Genomic DNA, 19,463 nt, shown 5'->3' with positions numbered 1-19,463 from the left:
TTCATGGTCGAATTGCTGCAAAGAAACCACTACTAGGACACCAATAAGAAGAAAAGATTTGTTTGAGCCAAGAAACACAAGCAATGGACATTAGACCGGTGGAAATCTGTCCTTTGGTCTGATGAGTCCAAATTTGAGATTTTTAGTTCCAACTGCCGTGTCTTTGTGAGACTCAGAGTAGGTGAACGGAGGATCTCCACATGTGTAGTTCCCACCGTGAAGAATGGAGGAGGAGGTGTGGGGTTGCTTTGCTGGTGACAGTCAGCACACTTAACCAGCATGGCTACCACAGCGTTCTGCAGAGATACGCCATCCCATCTGGTTTGCACTTAGTGGGACTATAATTTGATTTTCAACAGGACAATGACCCAACACACCTCCAGGCTGTGTAAAGGCTATTTGACCAAGAAGGAGAGTGATGGAGTGCTGCATCAGATGACCTGGCCTCCATGATCACCTGACCTCAACCCAATTGAGATGGTTTGCGATGAGTTGGATGCAGAGTGAAGGAAAAGCATCCAACAAGTGCTCAGCATTTGTTAGAACTCTTCAAGACTGTTGGAAAAGCATTCCAGGCGAAGCTGGTTGAGAGAATGCCAGGAGTGTGCAAAGCTGTCAAGGCAAAGAGTGGCAACTTTCATGAATATAAAATATATTTTGTTTAACATTTTTGTATGTGTTATTTCATAGTTTTGATGTCTTCACTATTGGTCTATGTAGAAAACAGTACAAATAAAGAAAAACCTTTGAATGAGTAGGTGTCCAATCTTTTCACTGGTACTGTATGTATCTCATAATCAAGGTAGAGAGAAGGGAGGATTTCATGATACAAATAAAAGTGTTATTCAAGTTGGTCTATCTGAGATTTCAACATGACAATGGTTCGGTTAATGTTGCAGACTTTAAAAAATAACTGACATGATGTGGAACCTTTTAACGTGAACAATGACAAGTGATTTATAACTCTTATAAATTAGAAGACTGTCTTGAAGATTGCATGTAAAGACTTCAGCAAGAGTCCAAAAATATAAAATAACCTTAACTCGTTCCCTGCGTTATGCCTCCACGAAAATTGACCAAATCAAAGGTGAAATTATATAAATACGGCTATTGATTATTTCTCCCTTATTAGTGGAGATATGTTTCGTGATGCAAAAATTCAGATTGAAGGCATTGAATGCTACAAACTTGAACGAATGAATTCTGTCGAGATGACATGCTAGACTTTTGATAACATGCTCAACTTAATTCGATTTACAATCTGGAGGCCGAGATGTAGGCTACTGTAGCCAGTGTTTTTATTCCCACTTCATTCTTTATGGTCCTATATTATTCATCCTATTACGACACGTGATATCGTAGCGTTTCTGGTCAGAATTACACCAATCACGTCGCTTACAATGCGGGTACTGCGACCAAATGAACCAATAGGATTGCTATAAATGGACGCGATTTTGGAGCATGACTTAACAAATTTACTTTGGAGCAACAGTTTGACGATTGTAGCCGCTCAAAGAAGGAACTCATTGAAACTAGACTAAGTTTACTCTAACAAAATGAGGGAGATTGTTCATTTACAAGCTGGTCAGTGCGGTAATCAAATTGGCGCTAAGGTTGGTACACTTTAGGCTTTTAAATCCTTGACTTTTGATCAGGTTTAGCAGTATGATTTGTTTAAACATAAAATCTGCGACAACGCTATATTGAATTTAAATATATTTCAAATTGTGCCCGAGAAAATAACTTTGGGGAAATTAAAATGTTATGTATTGGATTGAAAACAATGTGGCCCCGTTCTTAGTTGGTTCAATTTTTGTTTGGCGGAATATATCACATCCCCTTGATTATTTTCCTTCCCGTTTGTTCCAACAAGTTCAATGATTTTGAAGAGGCATCAACTTGTTTTTTACGGGGCAAACCAGATCGACGCAATGAGTCTAATTCAAGGGTGTTGGCCGCCCCGCGTTGATTCAGCGCGCGCAGTTGTAATATGGCTGGTTGTCTTGTTCAGCCGGGTGCGCCAAAACCTGCTCACTGCAACTATTATAGTCTTATGTTTCAGTTTACATATGCATATTTGTCTGTCCTAATACATCGAGCACAATTTCCCCTGTTATTTGTCCGTTTTAACCAAGGACAACGCAAAAATGATACTTTTTTTAAAATGGTGCCAACTTTGGAAACCATTTTGTTTTTAGATGTAGCACTTGAATGACGCAAAAAAGCCGATTACTCTTTTAATTCAAATGTCTTGTTTGCTTTTTATTTAATTCGATTGTAAACATCTTAACTGAATTGTCTATAGATTTATAATACATTTTCAGACTTATCAAAATGCATTCTTTGTCTTTAGTTCTGGGAGGTGATCAGTGACGAGCATGGCATTGACCCCACTGGAAGTTACCATGGGGACAGTGATCTTCAGTTGGAAAGGATTAATGTATACTACAATGAAGCTTCAGGTGAGTTAGGTTGTGTGATGTCATGATCCACATTTGGTCTTTTAATCTGGACTTTGTCCAGCTCTGGGTACACAAAATTGATGTCCTAGATGTCCTAAGTGTGGTAGAATAGGGTTTTGAAAGGATGTTAATTTATTCTAAGTGCTCTTGTGTTATTTCAGGTGGAAAGTATGTGCCACGTGCAGTACTTGTGGACTTGGAGCCTGGGACCATGGACTCTGTGAGATCTGGACCATTTGGTCAGATCTTCAGGCCTGACAACTTTGTCTTTGGTAAGAAACTGTCTTTGGCAGTTTGACTATATTAACTTGGAAGTTGTCTGTGCCTGGATTCGTTGCATGTTACTACAGTACACCTTAATTACCTGACTACAGTCACCAGAGACAAACTGTTGGTATTGGTTACGTAAAACAAAGGGTTTCCATGTTGCTTAATTTGCTTTGTCATCCCTGACTTTAGTGTTTGCACAATCAATCACCAGGGCCCAGTTTTTCCATAACATCTCATTATCTTTGCATTGATGTCCTACTTTTGTCCTTTCCAGGTCAGAGTGGCGCTGGTAACAACTGGGCAAAGGGCCACTACACCGAGGGTGCAGAGCTAGTTGACTCCGTCTTGGATGTAGTGAGGAAGGAAGCTGAGAGCTGTGACTGCCTCCAGGGCTTCCAGCTCACCCACTCCCTGGGAGGTGGAACTGGCTCTGGCATGGGCACCCTGCTTATCAGCAAGATCCGTGAAGAATATCCCGACCGCATCATGAACACTTTCAGTGTGGTGCCCTCCCCTAAAGTGTCAGACACTGTGGTGGAGCCCTACAATGCCACCCTCTCAGTCCACCAGCTGGTAGAGAACACAGACGAGACCTACTGCATCGACAACGAGGCTCTCTATGACATCTGCTTCCGTACCCTTAAACTCACCACACCCACCTACGGCGACCTCAACCACCTGGTGTCTGCCACCATGAGTGGGGTCACCACCTGTCTCCGCTTCCCTGGCCAGCTCAACGCCGACCTGCGCAAACTGGCAGTCAACATGGTGCCTTTCCCCCGTCTCCACTTCTTCATGCCTGGCTTTGCACCTCTTACCAGCAGGGGAAGCCAGCAGTACAGAGCCCTGACGGTTCCAGAGCTCACTCAGCAAATGTTTGACTCTAAGAACATGATGGCAGCCTGTGATCCCCGCCACGGACGCTATCTCACCGTGGCTGCAGTCTTCCGCGGGCGCATGTCCATGAAAGAGGTGGATGAGCAGATGCTGAACGTACAGAACAAGAACAGCAGCTACTTCGTTGAATGGATCCCAAACAACGTCAAGACTGCAGTCTGTGACATTCCTCCCCGTGGCCTCAAGATGGCCGCCACCTTCATCGGCAACAGCACTGCCATCCAGGAGCTGTTCAAGCGCATCTCTGAGCAGTTCACAGCTATGTTCCGCCGTAAAGCTTTCCTCCATTGGTACACCGGAGAGGGCATGGATGAGATGGAGTTCACCGAGGCAGAGAGCAACATGAATGATCTGGTGTCTGAGTACCAGCAGTACCAAGATGCCACTGCAGAGGAGGAGGGCGAGTTTGAAGAGGAGGAGGGCGAAGAGGAGTTGGCTTAAATTGTTTTCTTTTTAAAACATCTGACTTCACATTTCCTGTCTCTGGCAACCTTCAGCTGTACTTTTTTTTTTTTTTTTTTTGGTTCACTTGCAATAAAAGTTGAGAAACTATATTTCTTGTGTGAAATGGATAATATAATGTAAACAGGGTGGCAGGTAGCATAGTGGTTAGAACATTGGGCCAGTAACCATAAGGTTGCTAGATCGAACCCCTGAGCTGACAAGGTAAAAATCGGTCCTTATGCCCCTGAACAAGGCAGTTAACCCACTGTTCCCAGGTAGGCCGTCACTGTAATTAAGAATGAGTTTTTGACTGACTTGCGTAGTTGAATAAATATATATGGGATTTAAATTACGCAATTAGTATTTTAATGGAGATGTTTAATTTCATTAACATTTAATTTTGTGGGGGATTTTAAGGTGAAATAAGCTTGTTCAATGGATAATTATTTAAATGTGACTGCGTTAAGTTAAATGCAAGATATAGCACAATGGATCCAAATGAGGCGTTCAATTATTACCTTTAAGCACAAGTCCAAGCTTTGATCACTAAAAATTGTGATTAGAGGTCAAATGGTATGTGCACAAGTATTCAGACCCCTTGACTATTTACATCTTGCTTTACAGCCTTGTTCTAGAATTGAAAAAAATGCACAACACCCCAAAGCAAAAATGGGTTTAGATGTCTTTCAGGAACATTTACGTATTCAGACCCTTGACTGAGTACTTTGCCGCACCTTTGGCAATGATTACAGCCTTGAGCATAGATTATGATGCTACAAGCTTGGCACAGCTGTGTTTGGGGAGTTTCTCCCATGCTCTGTCAGATTGGCTGGGGAGCTTGGGCTCTAGTTGGGCCACTCAAGGATGTTGACTTGTCCCAAAGCCACTCCTGTCTTGTCTGTGTGCTTAGGTTTGTTCTGTTGGAAGGTGACCTTTTGTCCCCAGTCAGGTCTTGAGCGCTCAAACAGATTATCAAGGATATCTCTGTACTTTGCTCTATTCATTTTTCCTTTGATCTTGACTAGTTTTCCAGTCCCTGCTGCTGAAAAACATCCCCACAGCATGATCCTGCCACCATGCTTCACTGTAGGGTGCCAGGTTTCCTCCAGATGTGACACTTGGCATTCAGGGCAAGGAGTTCAATCTTGGTTTTGTCAGACCAGAGAATCTTGTTTCATGTTCTGCGAGGCCTTTAGGTGCCTTTTGGCAAACTTCAAACGGGCTGTTCATGCCTTTTACTGAGGAGTGGCTTCTGTCTGGCCACTATACCATAAAGGCCTGATTGGTGGAGTGCTGCAGAGATGGTTGTCCTTATTGACGATTTTCCAATCTCCACAGAGAAGCTATGTTGGTGACCATCAGGTTCTTGGTCACCTCCCTGAACAAGGCCCTTCTCCCCTGATTGCAATAATGTTCCTGGCAGACAGCTCTACGAAGAGTCTTGGTGGTTCCAAACTTCTTCCATTTAAGAACGATGGAGGCCACTGTTGTTGGGGACCTTAAATGCTACAGAAATTGTTTGGGTACCCTTCCCTAGATCTGTGCCTTGACAAAATCCTGTCTGCGCTCTACAGACAATTCCTTTGACCTCATGGCTTGGTTTCTGCTCTGACATGCACTGTCAACTGTGGGACTTTATTTAGACACGTGTGTGCCTTTCCAAATAATGTCCGATCAATTAAATTTACCACAGGTGGAGTCCCAAGTTGTAGAAACATAAAGGATGATCAATGGAAACAGGATGCACCTGAGCTCAATTTTGAGTTTTATAGCAAAGGGACTGAATACTTATGTAATTAAGGTATTTCTGTTTTTGTTTTTTTAAATTGCAAAAATGTCAACCTGTTTTTGCTTCATCGTTATGGGGTATTGTGTGTAGATGTGGGGGGAATATTTTAATCCATTTTAGAAAAAGGCTGTAATGTAACAATGTAGATGGAAGGGGTCTGAATACTTTCCAAATGCACTGTGTATACAGTATAAATCATTGGTCGAGACCTGTTGGGTCTGTGCCTCACCTATTTTCTCAGTTTGGTATAACCGTATGTATACTGGACAAAAACCTGCAACAATTTCAACGATTTTACTGAATTACAGTTCATATAAGGAAATAAATTAATTAGGCACTACTCTATGAATTTCACGACTGGGCAGGGGCGCAGTCATGCGTGGGCCTGAGCCACCCATGTGTTTTTCCCCACAGAATGGCTTTATTACAGACACAAATACATCTCAGTTTCGTCAGCTGTCCGGGTGGCTGGTCTCAGACAATTCCACAGGTGAAGAAGCCGGATGTGGAGGTCCTGGACTGGTGTGGTTACACGTGGTCTGTGGTTGTGAGGCCAGTTGGATGTACTGCCAAATTCTCTAAAACAACGTAGGCAGTTTGTGGTAGAGAAATAAACAAATTCTCTGGCAACAGCTTTGGTGGACATTCCTGCAGTCAGCATGCCAATTGCATGCTCCCTCAAAACATGAGACATCTGTGGCAATGTGTTGTGTGATAAAACTGCACATTTCAGTGGCCTTTTATTGTCCACAGCACAAGGTGCACCTGTGTAATGATCATGCTGTTTAGTCAGCTTCTTGAAATGCCACACCTGTCAGGTGGATGGATTATTTTTGCAAAGGAGAAATGCTCACTAACAGGGATGTAAATACATTTTGTGCACAAAAGCTTTTTGTGCGTATATAGAACATTTCTGGGACGTTTTATTTCAGCTCATGAAACATGGGACCAACACTTTACATGTTGTGTTTATAGTTTTGCTTAGAACAGGTAGGCCTACAAAAGAATACACATGTTTTCATATTCCTCTCAAAGCTGGTCACCAGGGCCTATTTAATCCAGATTAAAATGACCATGTGTTGTCTTTTTTATTTATTTTATTTAGCCTTTATTTAACTGGGCAAACCAGTTAAGAACAAATTCTTATTTACAATGACGGCCTACCAAAAGGCCTGTGGGGATGGGGGCCTGGGATTTAAAAAATAAATGCAATATAAATATAGTAGCAGCACAAAGACATGGTACACACATTATTGGGCAAAGTCAGGAGCACAAAGGTCAAGAAGGTAGAGACGACAAAACAATACATCACACAAAGCAGCCACAACTGTCAGTAAGAGTGTCCATGATTGTCTTTGAATGAAGAGATTGAGTGTTTGTTGCAGCTCGTTCCAGTCGCTAGCTGCAACAAACTGAAAAGAGGAGCGACCCAGGGATGTGTGTGCCTCGGTGACCTTTAACAGAATGTGACTGGCAGAACGGCTTGGTCTTAATCCTGAGCCCTCATTAAATTGTGTTACCTTTCACTTTAGAAATACATTTTTTTTTTATCCCAAATGTCATGGGATCATATAAAAGTGTATTTGTTGTAGCATATGTTATATATTAAGAGATTTGATTCAGTTCTCTAAAAACGACATCCAAAAATGAGGGACTACATCTAAAGGAGCAGAATCTAACACCACATGATAATTTTGATCTGCATTAAATGTTTTGAAAATCTGGGCCCTGGATTTCTACTTCTTGATCTGCATGCTCTTAGCTATCCACTGTGACATAAATTTCAGGCCAAGGTTAATACATTTCACTGTGTTCATGTAATGTGAGTTGTCACATGTATTTTCACCTAAATACCACTAGGTGGCAGCAGGTAGCCTAGTGGTTAGAGCGTTGGACTTGTAACCGAAAGGTCGAATCCCCGAGCTGACAAGGTAAAATCTGTCGTTCTGCCCCTGAACAAGGCAGTTCATCCACTGTTCATAGGCCGTCATTGAAAATAAGAATGTGTTCTTAACTGTTAAACTGTCTAGTTAAATAAAGATTTTAAAAAATAAAAATAACCGGCCTGTATCCAAGAGTTGGTTGACTGATGAATTGAATGCCAGGGACGATAAGAAAGGCAGAAAGAGGCCCATTGGGGTTTATCACTTTACTTTTGAGTTGATAGGTTATAAGTATTGACAGGTTTCCACCAATTCGGTTGACCACGGATAAGTATAATACTATAACAACCCGCACTGACAGCTGCGTGTTATGTGTTATGCTATTAGTTGGTTGTTTTGTACTTACCATTCATTACCCAGTGTTCGCGGGGTCCGACTTGCCAATCAACCTGCTATCTTTCCAATCATGGGAATGCCTGGAATGTTCTGATGCCGGGTATCCTGGTGGTTGGCGGGGTGGCGTGGAGGGGTTCGGGCAGGGGGGTGGAGCATTGGAAGTTAAGACCAGGTTTAGCTATTGTTCTTTCTATTATGGCGGTCCTTCACGAGAGAAGGTCACGGTTGTTTTATTGGGTATCCTTCATTTATTTGGCGTGGGCTACGGCCAAACAGTAGCCTGTGTGAAGTTGGGTTAATACACCGTAAATTCGTAAACTCAATCCTCTGTCTGGACAATTGTTCCTTTTTAATCTAGTCAGGTCATTACAATACTGGTGACCGGTGGTAGGTGAAATGCCGCATGCCAAAAGATTATGGGAAATACAAGTAGGCTAGTGAATAAAAACCAAGAGTTTGTTGCATTGTAAAAAAAAATCATTTTTATGATCTAGAGAACTCTGCACAATGAGTTGTTAGGGCAATAGGGTCGCTTGCGTGTTATGGTCGAGGTGGCTGCTGGAGCCCCGCAAGGATTTATCTGTTTGTGCTGTGCTTCATTTGCTTTGAAAATTCTGTGATGCTGGTCACTCACTCATGTCTAGGCGCTGTGAGGGCCAACCATGTCAGGGCGGATGAAAACCGCTGCACAACTATGAAAACTGCGGGCGGAAGTAGCTAGCAGCTGATGTGTAAAAGCTGCAAAAGAAAAACGGAGCAGGATAAAAACAACCAATTTAGTTAGCAATTTAAGTCGTTAATTAGTTCGATTGTCACTTGTTGCTTTGATGGATTTTCTTTGAACTTGCTTGCCTTTAATTTTTTTGCGAGTAAATGTAGCGTTTTGCTAACGTTAAGTTAGCCAGTAAGCTTATTTTTCTTGTTTCCTGGTGACGAGCCACAAGACTGAGTGTTTTGTCAATTAACCATATTTCTGGATCATTCAAGACTTATGTTTTTTATTTTTTGCAATGCTGGTAGCTAACTGCCTTGTCTATTGTTGTTAGCTAACTTCATGACTGCTATAGCTCCAGCAGCAGCTGGCACCACTGGCTCCAAAGTGTAATGACACGGCGGTTGGGCTTAACGTAGCTGGAGCTCGCTGGTTTTGCCGCTTGGCAGCGGAAACATATTTTCACTCAAACACCCTAGCTACGTTTTCATTATACACGACTCTTGTGGTGCACAGATACGATGGCAAACAGCACTCGAACGAAGAATGAGAATTCCATCATGGAAAGCGCAAGCCCCCTGTCCGGGAGGAAAAAGGCACAACAATCCCCTGGGTCTCGCTCAAGGTACCATGTCAGTGCACCCGGACATTGTTTTAGGAAAGTGACTCTCACCAAGCCAACGTTCTGCCACAACTGCAGTGATTTCATATGGGGTCTTATCGGCTTCATTTGTGAAGGTAGGTTGGTTTACATGAGACGTGACATTTGTTTTTGTTTCTTCACTTGACCAGACCAGTTGAGTTGAAACGGCTCAACTAAAATGTAAAATGTGCTTGACGTTGGGGAATTTTCCTTGAATTGTTGAATTCTCAAACTGAAGCATTTTGGTTGACGTAATGCGTATAGGTTCTAAACTTGTCTAGATATTGTCGCCGTGTACAGTATGGCATGTTCCTAGAGCAGTACTTACCCCGATGGCAGTTTGTGTGCGTGTCGTAGGCGAGAGGAAGCGCTGTATGTGTGTAGTAACATTGTGTATGTGTGTGTGAAAGAGGCCTTGTCGTTGTGTCCAATACATTTGTGTGTGTAAAAATGTTAAACTGCAGCCTGTAGACCAATGCCATTATCATGCACAGACTGACATTATGATGCTATCGATTAATGTCAATTCAGTAAAGTCCCTCTCCTTTACTCCATCTGAAAATGTACCTCCCATGAACATGTGTAAAAACATATAGGAAATAAAGCAATGCCTAGCCTTACACTGAAGCAAGGGGACAGCACAGCAGCACTGCATAACAGCATAAGACTGATGGACAGCACCCAGTGTTACCAGGCAGAGCGAACGAGGGGAAATGCAAAGTCTCTGGTGCGCAATTAGCTGCAGTCAAATCGTGATACACTTTAACTGGTCGGCATGGCAACAGGGGACTGGATGCTCGAGAGCAACAACAAAAAACTAAACACCCTAGACATGGCATAAGAAATGTTTATAATGCTACAGTGGTGCTAGATTATAGACTTAATGTGCCTTCTTATATGCTGTGACAGCCTATTTGCTAATGTGTCAAATGTGAAGCATAGACTGTATGTCGCCTCCGTGAAGGTGGATGCGATCATGCACTCTTGTTGTTAGACAGCTTGTCTTATTAGAACACTTGTTACTGTGCCATCTAGCAGAAGCCCATAATATCTCAGTAGGTCTATAGGGCTGCTTATGGCCTGGCTCAAGCAGTGTGTGCCCAGTGGGTTGTGACTAACCACTGCTCCTTTCAACATATAGACCCTGAGCCGTAACCTTGTCAGGGACCAGTTTCAGTAGCACTTTCTAGAGTAGGTCTATTCTAATGCATCATGACTGCCACAACTGTGTGCATCTGGGTGACACCGAGAATCAGATTTTCACTTAAAAACAACAACAATGATTGCAAAGTTAAACAAAGAATACAACTCTATACACAAGGACCACTTTTAACAATTTTCATAGAACACTATACAAAAACACATTTACTTATTTTTTTAAATTGAGCAATTATTGGTTTTTGTTTGGCATACAATTTTTAAAGTAAAACATCTGAGTCTCAGTGTCACTTGGTTGCCGTAGAATTGCCAATCTATAAAGATTATTACGAATGCTTAGCAAATATTATAATGCATTATTGTGTGAAGGCATTACTAAAGCATTTACAAGACATTAGCCAATACAAAGGTAGTTTATAGACAGTGTAACACCAAAATCTCATTACAAGAAATTAATAGGACTTTAGATAGCCTTGTTACTGATGCTCCAAGGATGAATTGACTAGTTGACTGACTCTGGTGTCTCCTCCCACCCCTAGTATGTAACTTTATGTGCCATGAGAAGTGCCTGAAGACTGTGAGGACTGCGTGTTCATGTATGGCCCCGACGCTGGTGCGGGTGAGTGACAGCACAAAGTGAAACCGCTCTATCGCTGCTTGTGATTGTGGTTAGTGCATGCTAGCCCGACAATCCTTCGGCATGGTTTCAAGAGCTTTCACAACAGACAGTGTATATGCCACCAATGGCACAATGTACTTGCAACGTATGGCCAAAGTGTTGCATGTTTACTTCGTAGAAGTGTGCATATTCCTTTTTTGTCCATTTGTGAACTCCAGATCCCTGTGGCCCATTGCTTTGGTCCAGCAGGGCAGAAAAAGAGATTCTGCTGTGTGTGTCGAAAACATCTGGAGGGAAACACAGCCATTCGCTGTGAAGGTTCGTTTTCAAGAGCTTTCACAACAGACAGTGTTTATGCGACCAATGGCACAATGTACTTGCAACGTATGGCCAAAGTGTTGCATGTTTACTTAGTAGAAGTGTGCAGGTCATGATGCTGCATATGGAAGCTAAACCTCAAGGTACGTGTACATAGGCCACATTGGACAGTAGACACACGTGTACACACCCAAAGTAGATTTTCTATACACTCCCCTCCATATGTATTTAGAGAGTGATGCTAAAATATTACATATGGCTCTATACTCCAGCATTTTGGATTTGAAATCAAATGTTTCATATGAGGCGACAGTACAGAATGTCCCCTTCATACATATCTGATTTACAGTTTAGAAATTAAAGCACTTAATATATTTAGTCCACTATTTGAAGATGTCATATATATTTGGACACATTTCACTTATAGTGTATTTAAAGTAGTCAAAGGTTTAGTATTTGGTCACATGTACCTTGCACACAATGTCTGTATCAAGCTTGTAACGCTATAAACTGGTTGAATGCATTTACAGCTTGTTTGGTTGTGTTTCGCATTGTTTGGTCCAATAGGAAGTGAATGGAGAATAATGTATTGTGTCCTTTTTATTGCTAGTAAGAATAGATGTTTGTGAACACATCTACATGAATGTGGATGCTACCCAGTGGTGATTTTAGCATGTAAATCTTGGTGGGGCAAATTCAACCTTCTTCTTTTTTTTTGATGCATGCCAACAAAGCCACTACACAACATTGTATTATTTGAATAGGCCTATGTGGTTTAAAAAGGAAGGAAAATACAATCATGAGGATCCACATTTATAGACAATATACTGACGCAATGACAGCACATTGCGCAAACAAAACAACCCTCGCAAAATCAACTGGAATTACATGAGTATATTACTGAACTTTTTGTTGAAAAAACGATATTTGAATGGGAAGAGACTGTCACTGGCAAACATGGTTACAGACCCAACAACATTATATAGTATCCCCTCCTCCTTAAGAAAAGCACATGAGATAATTATAATACACAAAGTAAGCAAAACAATGAAATAATTCCAACATGGCCTAAAATGATGAATAAGATACTAATGAGATAGACCTATATAAGCAATAAAACAATTGAGATGTACAAACTATGGCATAAGGGCACGATGACCGGATAAGAGGCAAGCCGTCATTTCGATTAAGACATTAATGAGCGAGTAGTCGATATAACTATTTGTTCAGCACATTTCGCGACAGAATTCAGAACATGGGCCGGTCTTACAGCATTCTCCCTGTGCACCCTAAGAACGCAGGATAAATAACGGGGGCATATAAGCAGACAAAGAAAGCTCTTACCATATTTGATGGTGACATTTCTCTAAAACAGGCTATAGGCTACAGGTGCATCACCAAATCAGAACAGTAGGCTAAATTATGAGGGGAAAAGGGACCAAATTATTAGGCTGTGGCACATGCGCTACTAACAGCTTACTACACAACATACACTTACACGCAACCCAAACCGGCTGACATTTAGTCTTTCAATCACCCACGTGGGTATAACCAATGAGGAAATGGCACGTGGGTACCTGCTTCTATAAACCAATGAGGAGATGGGAGAGGCAGGACTTTCAGCGCGATCTGCGTCAGAAATAGAAAGGAGTTCTATTTTAGCTCTTGGCATCGCTGACGCTCGTTGGCGCGTGCGAGCAGTGTGGGTGCAATAATTGAATAACATGGATTTCTACATTTATTTTGCGACGCTCGCGCATGCGACGTGCCCGGTCTGGTCAGCATGTATCATTGGTCATGAGTATTACTTTCTTATCTACAGTATACATATCTCCCTGGCATTTTACATCATTTATGCAGCAGCATACAAGACATTTTTGGACTCACCGTTGTTGTGCTGTGCTCACTTGAACGTGGTGCGGCTGTCCTTCTTGTGGGCAAACTTTGTTATCAAACTTTGTCACAGTCTGGCATTTTCTGGATTTATGGTGCTTTCAAGACAACTGAGAACTCTGAAAAAAAACAAGGTTGAATCATGACATCAGTGATTTTTCAGGTCGGAGCACTACAAAGAGGCCCGAGTTCCCTACATGGAATTCAGAGTTGGATGACCGTTCAAAATGTGTTTTCCCAGTCAGAGCTGGTTTTTTTTCAGAGTGAAGCAATGGAGTATGAGATTTCCAAGTTTCCAGTTGTTTTGAACGCGGCATAAGTCATGCTGGACTGACAGCATGACCAATGTGAATGTTTATCATTTTAAGCTTGGAAAAGAGACCCTTTCAGAGAGATGTTTTAAATCCTCAAACCCAGACTTGGACCACACATCCTCTCCACCAAATAGCTGGCAGGGGAAGCAAAATAGTGATTGTTTTGCAACGCTTGCAGTTAGCCTTTGATTCCTTCCAAACCACTCATTGTTGAATTTCCAATTTCCAACTTGTTGTGCAATGTTTATGGCCAATGAGCACCGATACGATTTATCTATAATTTCTCTTCATATGACAAGTATTGAAAAGGATTTGCCTGTAAATTGTCAATGTGATTCATGATTATGACTGGTTGTCTAGCTAGCTAGGTAAGATTGTGAAAGTAGGATGTTGACATGATCAGTACAATCAAAGCTATGGTAGATATAATGTGATTTGACGTCATTTAATCTCTGGCCAATGGCCTTAATCCTTCTTGGACAGGGACTTCTAATGTAAATCTATGGCAGCACCCAAGGGGGCTTGAACTGCCTAGCTCTACCTGTAGATTCTCCGATGAAGTAGTGTCCTCATGAGTGACAGAACACTGAGCTAATCACGCCGCAATTAGAGAAGATTACCAACCCCTACGCTCTGTATTTCCGCTGGCTGCCCCACCACCACAGAAAGCATTGAGCTGGGCTGAAACACCTACATTTTGGAGCTGCCTTACTCAAGAAAGAGACCGTGTTTGTATGCGGCTTTATTAAGTCTATTATTATTTATTTTTACATTATTTGCAAGCTGATATATCAATGAATGCCAAAATAAAATGCAAAACAGGCAACAAAAAAATACTAAACTGAACCGGTTGGGCTCAAAACCCATTCTCATGATATCAAATTGGTAGTTACAGTCTTGTCCCATTGCTGCAACTCCGCAACAGGCGAAAGTCGAGAGCCATGCGTCCTCCAAAACACGACCCTGCCAAACCGCACTGCTTCTTGACACACTGTTTGCTTAACCCAGAAGCCAGCCGCACCAATGTGTTGGAGGAAACACCGTTCACCCGGCGATCGGAGTCAGCTTGCAGGTGCCCGGCCCGCCACAAGGAGTCGCTAGAGCGTGATGAGACGAGGAAATCCCCGCCGGCCAAACCCTCCCCTAACCCGAGCGACGCTGGGCCAATTGTGCAGCCTGGGATCAAACCCGGGGCTGTGACACCTCAAGCACTACGAATCAGTGCCTTAGACCACTGCGCCACTCGGAAGGCCTGAGTGAGAAAGTTAGAGGGACGAAGATCATATACCTCCCAAAAATGTTTTATCTCCCCCATCATTGATAATGGTGAGAGGTTAGCATGCTTTGTTGTAGCCTCTGTAACTTTCTAACTCGCCATTATTCATGATTTTTCTTAATCATGGCAATATCAGAATTGATTTAGAAGTGTTCAGAAACATCTTATCTACCCACTTAGAAAGAAAATGACTCCAGCCATCATTCACCATTCCGTTCCTATGGGGCAAAACATAACCCAAAATACATCCAAAACAAACTGCAAATGCATCCAACGAGTTTGTAAAGTCACAAGCTTGATGTAGTCATTGCGTACTAGGAATATGGGACTAAATACTCAACTTTTGATTACTTTAATACATTAAGTGAATTTGTCTATAAAGATATAGAAAGTGCTTTCATTTCTAAACAGTAAATCAGATATGTATGAAAAGACCCTAAAATAAAAGATAACATTCTCTACTGTCACCTCATATGAAACATGTTATCTCAAATCGAAACTGCAGTAGTAGGGGAATGTACTTTTACATTTTAGTCATTTAGCAGACACTCTTCAACTTACAGTAGTGAGTACATACATTTTTGAATAATGAGATTCACACTGTATTTAAACTTCCTTGGGGGAAATCTAACTGGTCCATCAGTCATAGTAGTGACTTTGACAAAAGTAATATAACCTCTGTTTTCGGTTTCAGTTTGTGAGCTGCATGCCCACTCGGAATGTGCTGCATTCAGCTGTGGTGACTGTCGTCTCTGCCATCAGGATGGGAGTCAGGACTTTGTAAGTATTCCACGCCTCTGTCTTAAAGGTGCATTGTGTTCACACCTTTTTCATTTAAAGTTAATCCAGCAAACCAAAATTGGTTATTTTCTTCTTTTGAAAGTTCCCAGAACATTTATTAAGTTGGGGCAAATGTTCTCATAACACAAAAACGGTCCAGTTGTGCTGATGATTATACAATGTTTGTATAATCGGTCCTCTGGCAGTCTCTATGGGGGTGCCACAGGGTTCAATTCTCGGGCCGACTCTTTTCTCTGTATATATCAATGATGTTTCTCATGCTGCGGGCGATTCCCTGATCCACCTCTACGCAGACGACACCATTCTATATACTTCCGGCCCGTCCTTGGACACTGTGCTATCTAACCTCCAAACGAGCTTCAATGCCATACAGCACTCCTTCCGTGGCCTCCAACTGCTCTTAAACGCTAGTAAAACCAAATGCATGCTTTTCAACCGTTCGCTGCCTGCACCCGCACGCCTGACCAGCATCACCACCCTGGATGGTTCCGACCTTGAATATGTGGACATCTATAAGTACCTAGGTGTCTGGCTAGACTCTAAACTCTCCTTCCAGACCCATATCAAACATCTCCAATCGAAAATCAAATCAAGAGTCGGCTTTCTATTCCGCAACAAAGCCTCCTTCACTCACGCCGCCAAACTTACCCTAGTAAAACTGACTATCCTACCGATCCTCGACTTCGGCGACGTCATCTACAAAATTGCTTCCAACACTCTACTCAGCAAACTGGATGCAGTTTATCACAGTGCCATCCGTTTTGTCACTAAAGCACCTTATACCACCCACCACTGCGACTTGTATGCTCTAGTCGGCTGGCCCTCGCTACATATTCGTCGCCAGACCCACTGGCTCCAGGTCATCTACAAGTCCATGCTAGGTAAAGCTCCGCCTTATCTCAGTTCACTGGTCACGATGGCAACACCCACCCGTAGCACGCGCTCCAGCAGGTGTATCTCACTGATCATCCCTAAAGCCAACACCTCATTTGGCCGCCTTTCGTTCCAGTTCTCTGCTGCCTGTGACTGGAACGAATTGCAAAAATCGCTGAAGTTGGAGACTTTTATCTCCCTCACCAACTTCAAACATCTGCTATCCGAGCAGCTAACCGATCGCTGCAGCTGTACATAGTCTATTGGTAAATAGCCCACCCATTTTCACCTACCTCATCCCCATACTGTTTTTATTTATTTATTTTTATTTTTCTGCTCTTTTGCACACCAATCTCTACCTGTACATAACCATCTGATCATTTATCACTCCAGTGTTAATCTGCATAATTGTAATTATTTGCCTACCTTCTCATGCCTTTTGCACACAATGTATATATAGACTCCCCTTTTTTCTACTGTGTTATTGACTTGTTAATTGTTTACTCCATGTGTAACTCTGTGTTGTCTGTTCACACTGCTATGCCTTATCTTGGCCAGGTCGCAGTTGCAAATGAGAACTTGTTCTCAACTAGCCTACCTGGTTAAATAAAGGTGAAATAAAAAATAAATAAAAAAAACATTTGCCTGACGTTGCAAGAACATTCCCAGAACACATGTTGTCTATTCTTTAAATGTTCCCAGAATGTTTCATTAGGTTGTAGGAGCAGTCTGGTGGGAACATTGTGGGGCCATCACAAAATATATGTTCCAAAAACACAAACAGCTATCCAGTTGTGCTGATGATTACAATGTTACTAATAGGTAAAAAAAAACATTTGCCTGATGTTGCAAGAATGTTCCCAGAAATACATTTGTATGTTTACAATTGTCTTTAGGTTGTGGGAACATTTTGGGGATATGACAAGAGAGAGGTTCCCAAAACACTAAAACTGATCAGTTGTGCTGACATTCATATAATGTTTGTGTCAGGGTGCACAAAACATCCTTTGATGTTGCAAGAAGGTTAACAGATCAGCCGTTTTCAGTTCTTTAAAGGTCCCCAAGAACACAGTGGCCTCCTTCATTCTTAAATGGAAGAAGTTTGGAACCACCAAGACTCTTCTTAGAGCTGGCCGCCCAGCCAAACTGAGCAATCGAGGGAGAAGGGCCTTGGTCAGGGAGGTGACCAAGAACCCTATGGTCATTCTGACAGAGCTCCAGAGTTCCTCTGTGGAGATGGGTGAACCTTTCAGAAGGACCACCATCTCTGCAGCACTCCACCAATCAAGCTTTTATGGTAGAGTGGCCAGACGGAAGACACTCCTCTGTAAAAGGCACAAGACATCCCACTTGGAGATTGCCTAAAGGACTCTCAGACCAAGAGAAACAATATTCTCTGGTCTGATGAAACCAAGATTGAACTCTTTGGCCTGAAAGCGTCACGTCTGGAGGAATCCTGGTACCATCCCTACGGTGAAGCATGGTGGTGGCAGCATCATTCTGTGTGAATGTTTTTCAGCGGCAAGGACTGGGAGACCAGGATCAAGGGAAAGATAAACGGAGCAAAGTACAGAGCGATTCTTGATGAAAACCTGCTCCATAGCGCTCAGGACAATAGGATGGGGTGAAGGTTCACCTTCCAACAGGACAAGGACACTAAGCACACAGCCAAGACAACGCAGGAGTGGTTTCGGGACAAGTCTCTGAATGTCCTTGAGTGGCCCAGCCAGAGCCCGGACTTGAACCTGATCAAGCATCTCTGGAGAGACCTGAAAATAGCTGTGCAGCAACGCTCCCCCATCCAACCTGACAGAGGTTGAGAGGATCTGCAGAGAGGAATAGGAGAAACTCCCCAAATACAGGGGTGCCAAGCTTGTAGCGTCATACCCAAGAAGACTCAAGGCTGTAATCGCTGCTAAAGGTGCTTCAACAAAGAACAGAATAAAGGGTCTGAATACTTATGTAAATTTGCCAAAAATCTGTTTTTGCTTTTACATTATGGGTATTGTGTGTAGATGGGTGAGGGGGAAAAATATATATTTAATCCACTTTAGAATAATGCTGTAATGTAACAAAAGTCAAGGGGTCTGAATACTTTCCAAATGTTAAAAAAGCATACATTGAATATCCCTTTGAGCGTGCTGAAGTTATTAATTACACTTTGGATGGTGTATTAATACACCCAGTCACTGCAAAGATACAGGCGTCCTTCCTAACTCAGTTGCCAGAGAGGAAGGAAACCACTCAGGGATTTCACCATGAGGCTACACATTAACAGTTTAATGTTCAATGACTGTTATATATTCCAAAACGTACATCGTGTTTGCAACAAGGTACTAAAGTAATACTGAAAAATCCAATAGGAACACCAGGTTCAGTCTGCTTTCCTCTTGACTCTGGGAGATGAATGCACCTTTCAGCAGGACAATAACCTAAATCACAAGGCCAAATCTACACTGGAGTTGCTTACCAAAAAGACAGTGAATGTTCCTGAGTGGCCGAGTTATAGTTTTGACTTAAATCTAATTGAAAATCTATGGCAAGACCTGAAAATTGCTGTCTAGCAATGATCACAACCAATTTGACAGAGCTTGACAAACGTTGCACAATCCAGGAGTGGAAAGCTCTTAGAGACTTACCCAGAAAGACTTACAGCTGTAATCGCTCTTCTACAAAGTATAGACCCAGGTGTGAAAACTTATGTTAATTAGATAT

At 42.3% G+C, this 19,463-nt stretch overlaps 2 protein-coding genes across 2 annotated transcripts in view; both read left to right on the top strand.

The window, feature by feature from the left end:
* The first annotated feature begins 1,363 nt into the window (after window positions 1-1,363).
* LOC110504922 (tubulin beta-4B chain) lies at window positions 1,364-4,181 on the top strand. The gene is made up of 4 exons (XM_021583795.3): window positions 1,364-1,613; window positions 2,354-2,462; window positions 2,624-2,734; window positions 3,007-4,181. Exons 1-4 carry the CDS (start codon window positions 1,557-1,559, stop codon window positions 4,068-4,070), a joined length of 1,341 nt encoding a protein of 446 aa, XP_021439470.1. The 5' UTR covers window positions 1,364-1,556; the 3' UTR covers window positions 4,071-4,181.
* A 4,042-nt stretch (window positions 4,182-8,223) lies between these two features.
* The window catches only part of LOC110504921 (diacylglycerol kinase theta), a 35,834-nt gene continuing 24,594 nt past the window's right edge, over window positions 8,224-19,463 (top strand). Inside the window, exons 1-4 of the mRNA XM_036970338.2 lie at window positions 8,224-9,591; window positions 11,194-11,273; window positions 11,492-11,591; window positions 15,769-15,854. Coding sequence (XP_036826233.1) covers window positions 9,375-9,591; window positions 11,194-11,273; window positions 11,492-11,591; window positions 15,769-15,854 — 483 coding nt within the window. The 5' untranslated portion in view covers window positions 8,224-9,374. The remainder of the gene's footprint in view (window positions 9,592-11,193; window positions 11,274-11,491; window positions 11,592-15,768; window positions 15,855-19,463) is intronic.

Source organism: Oncorhynchus mykiss, chromosome 25 (genome assembly GCF_057628025.1).
Source record: "Oncorhynchus mykiss isolate SJ-2025 chromosome 25, ASM5762802v1, whole genome shotgun sequence".
In the NCBI taxonomy this organism is placed as follows: domain Eukaryota; kingdom Metazoa; phylum Chordata; class Actinopteri; order Salmoniformes; family Salmonidae; genus Oncorhynchus; species Oncorhynchus mykiss.
The sequence above is the reverse complement of the archived record's forward strand: the minus strand, read 5'-3'. Positions and strand labels throughout refer to the sequence as shown.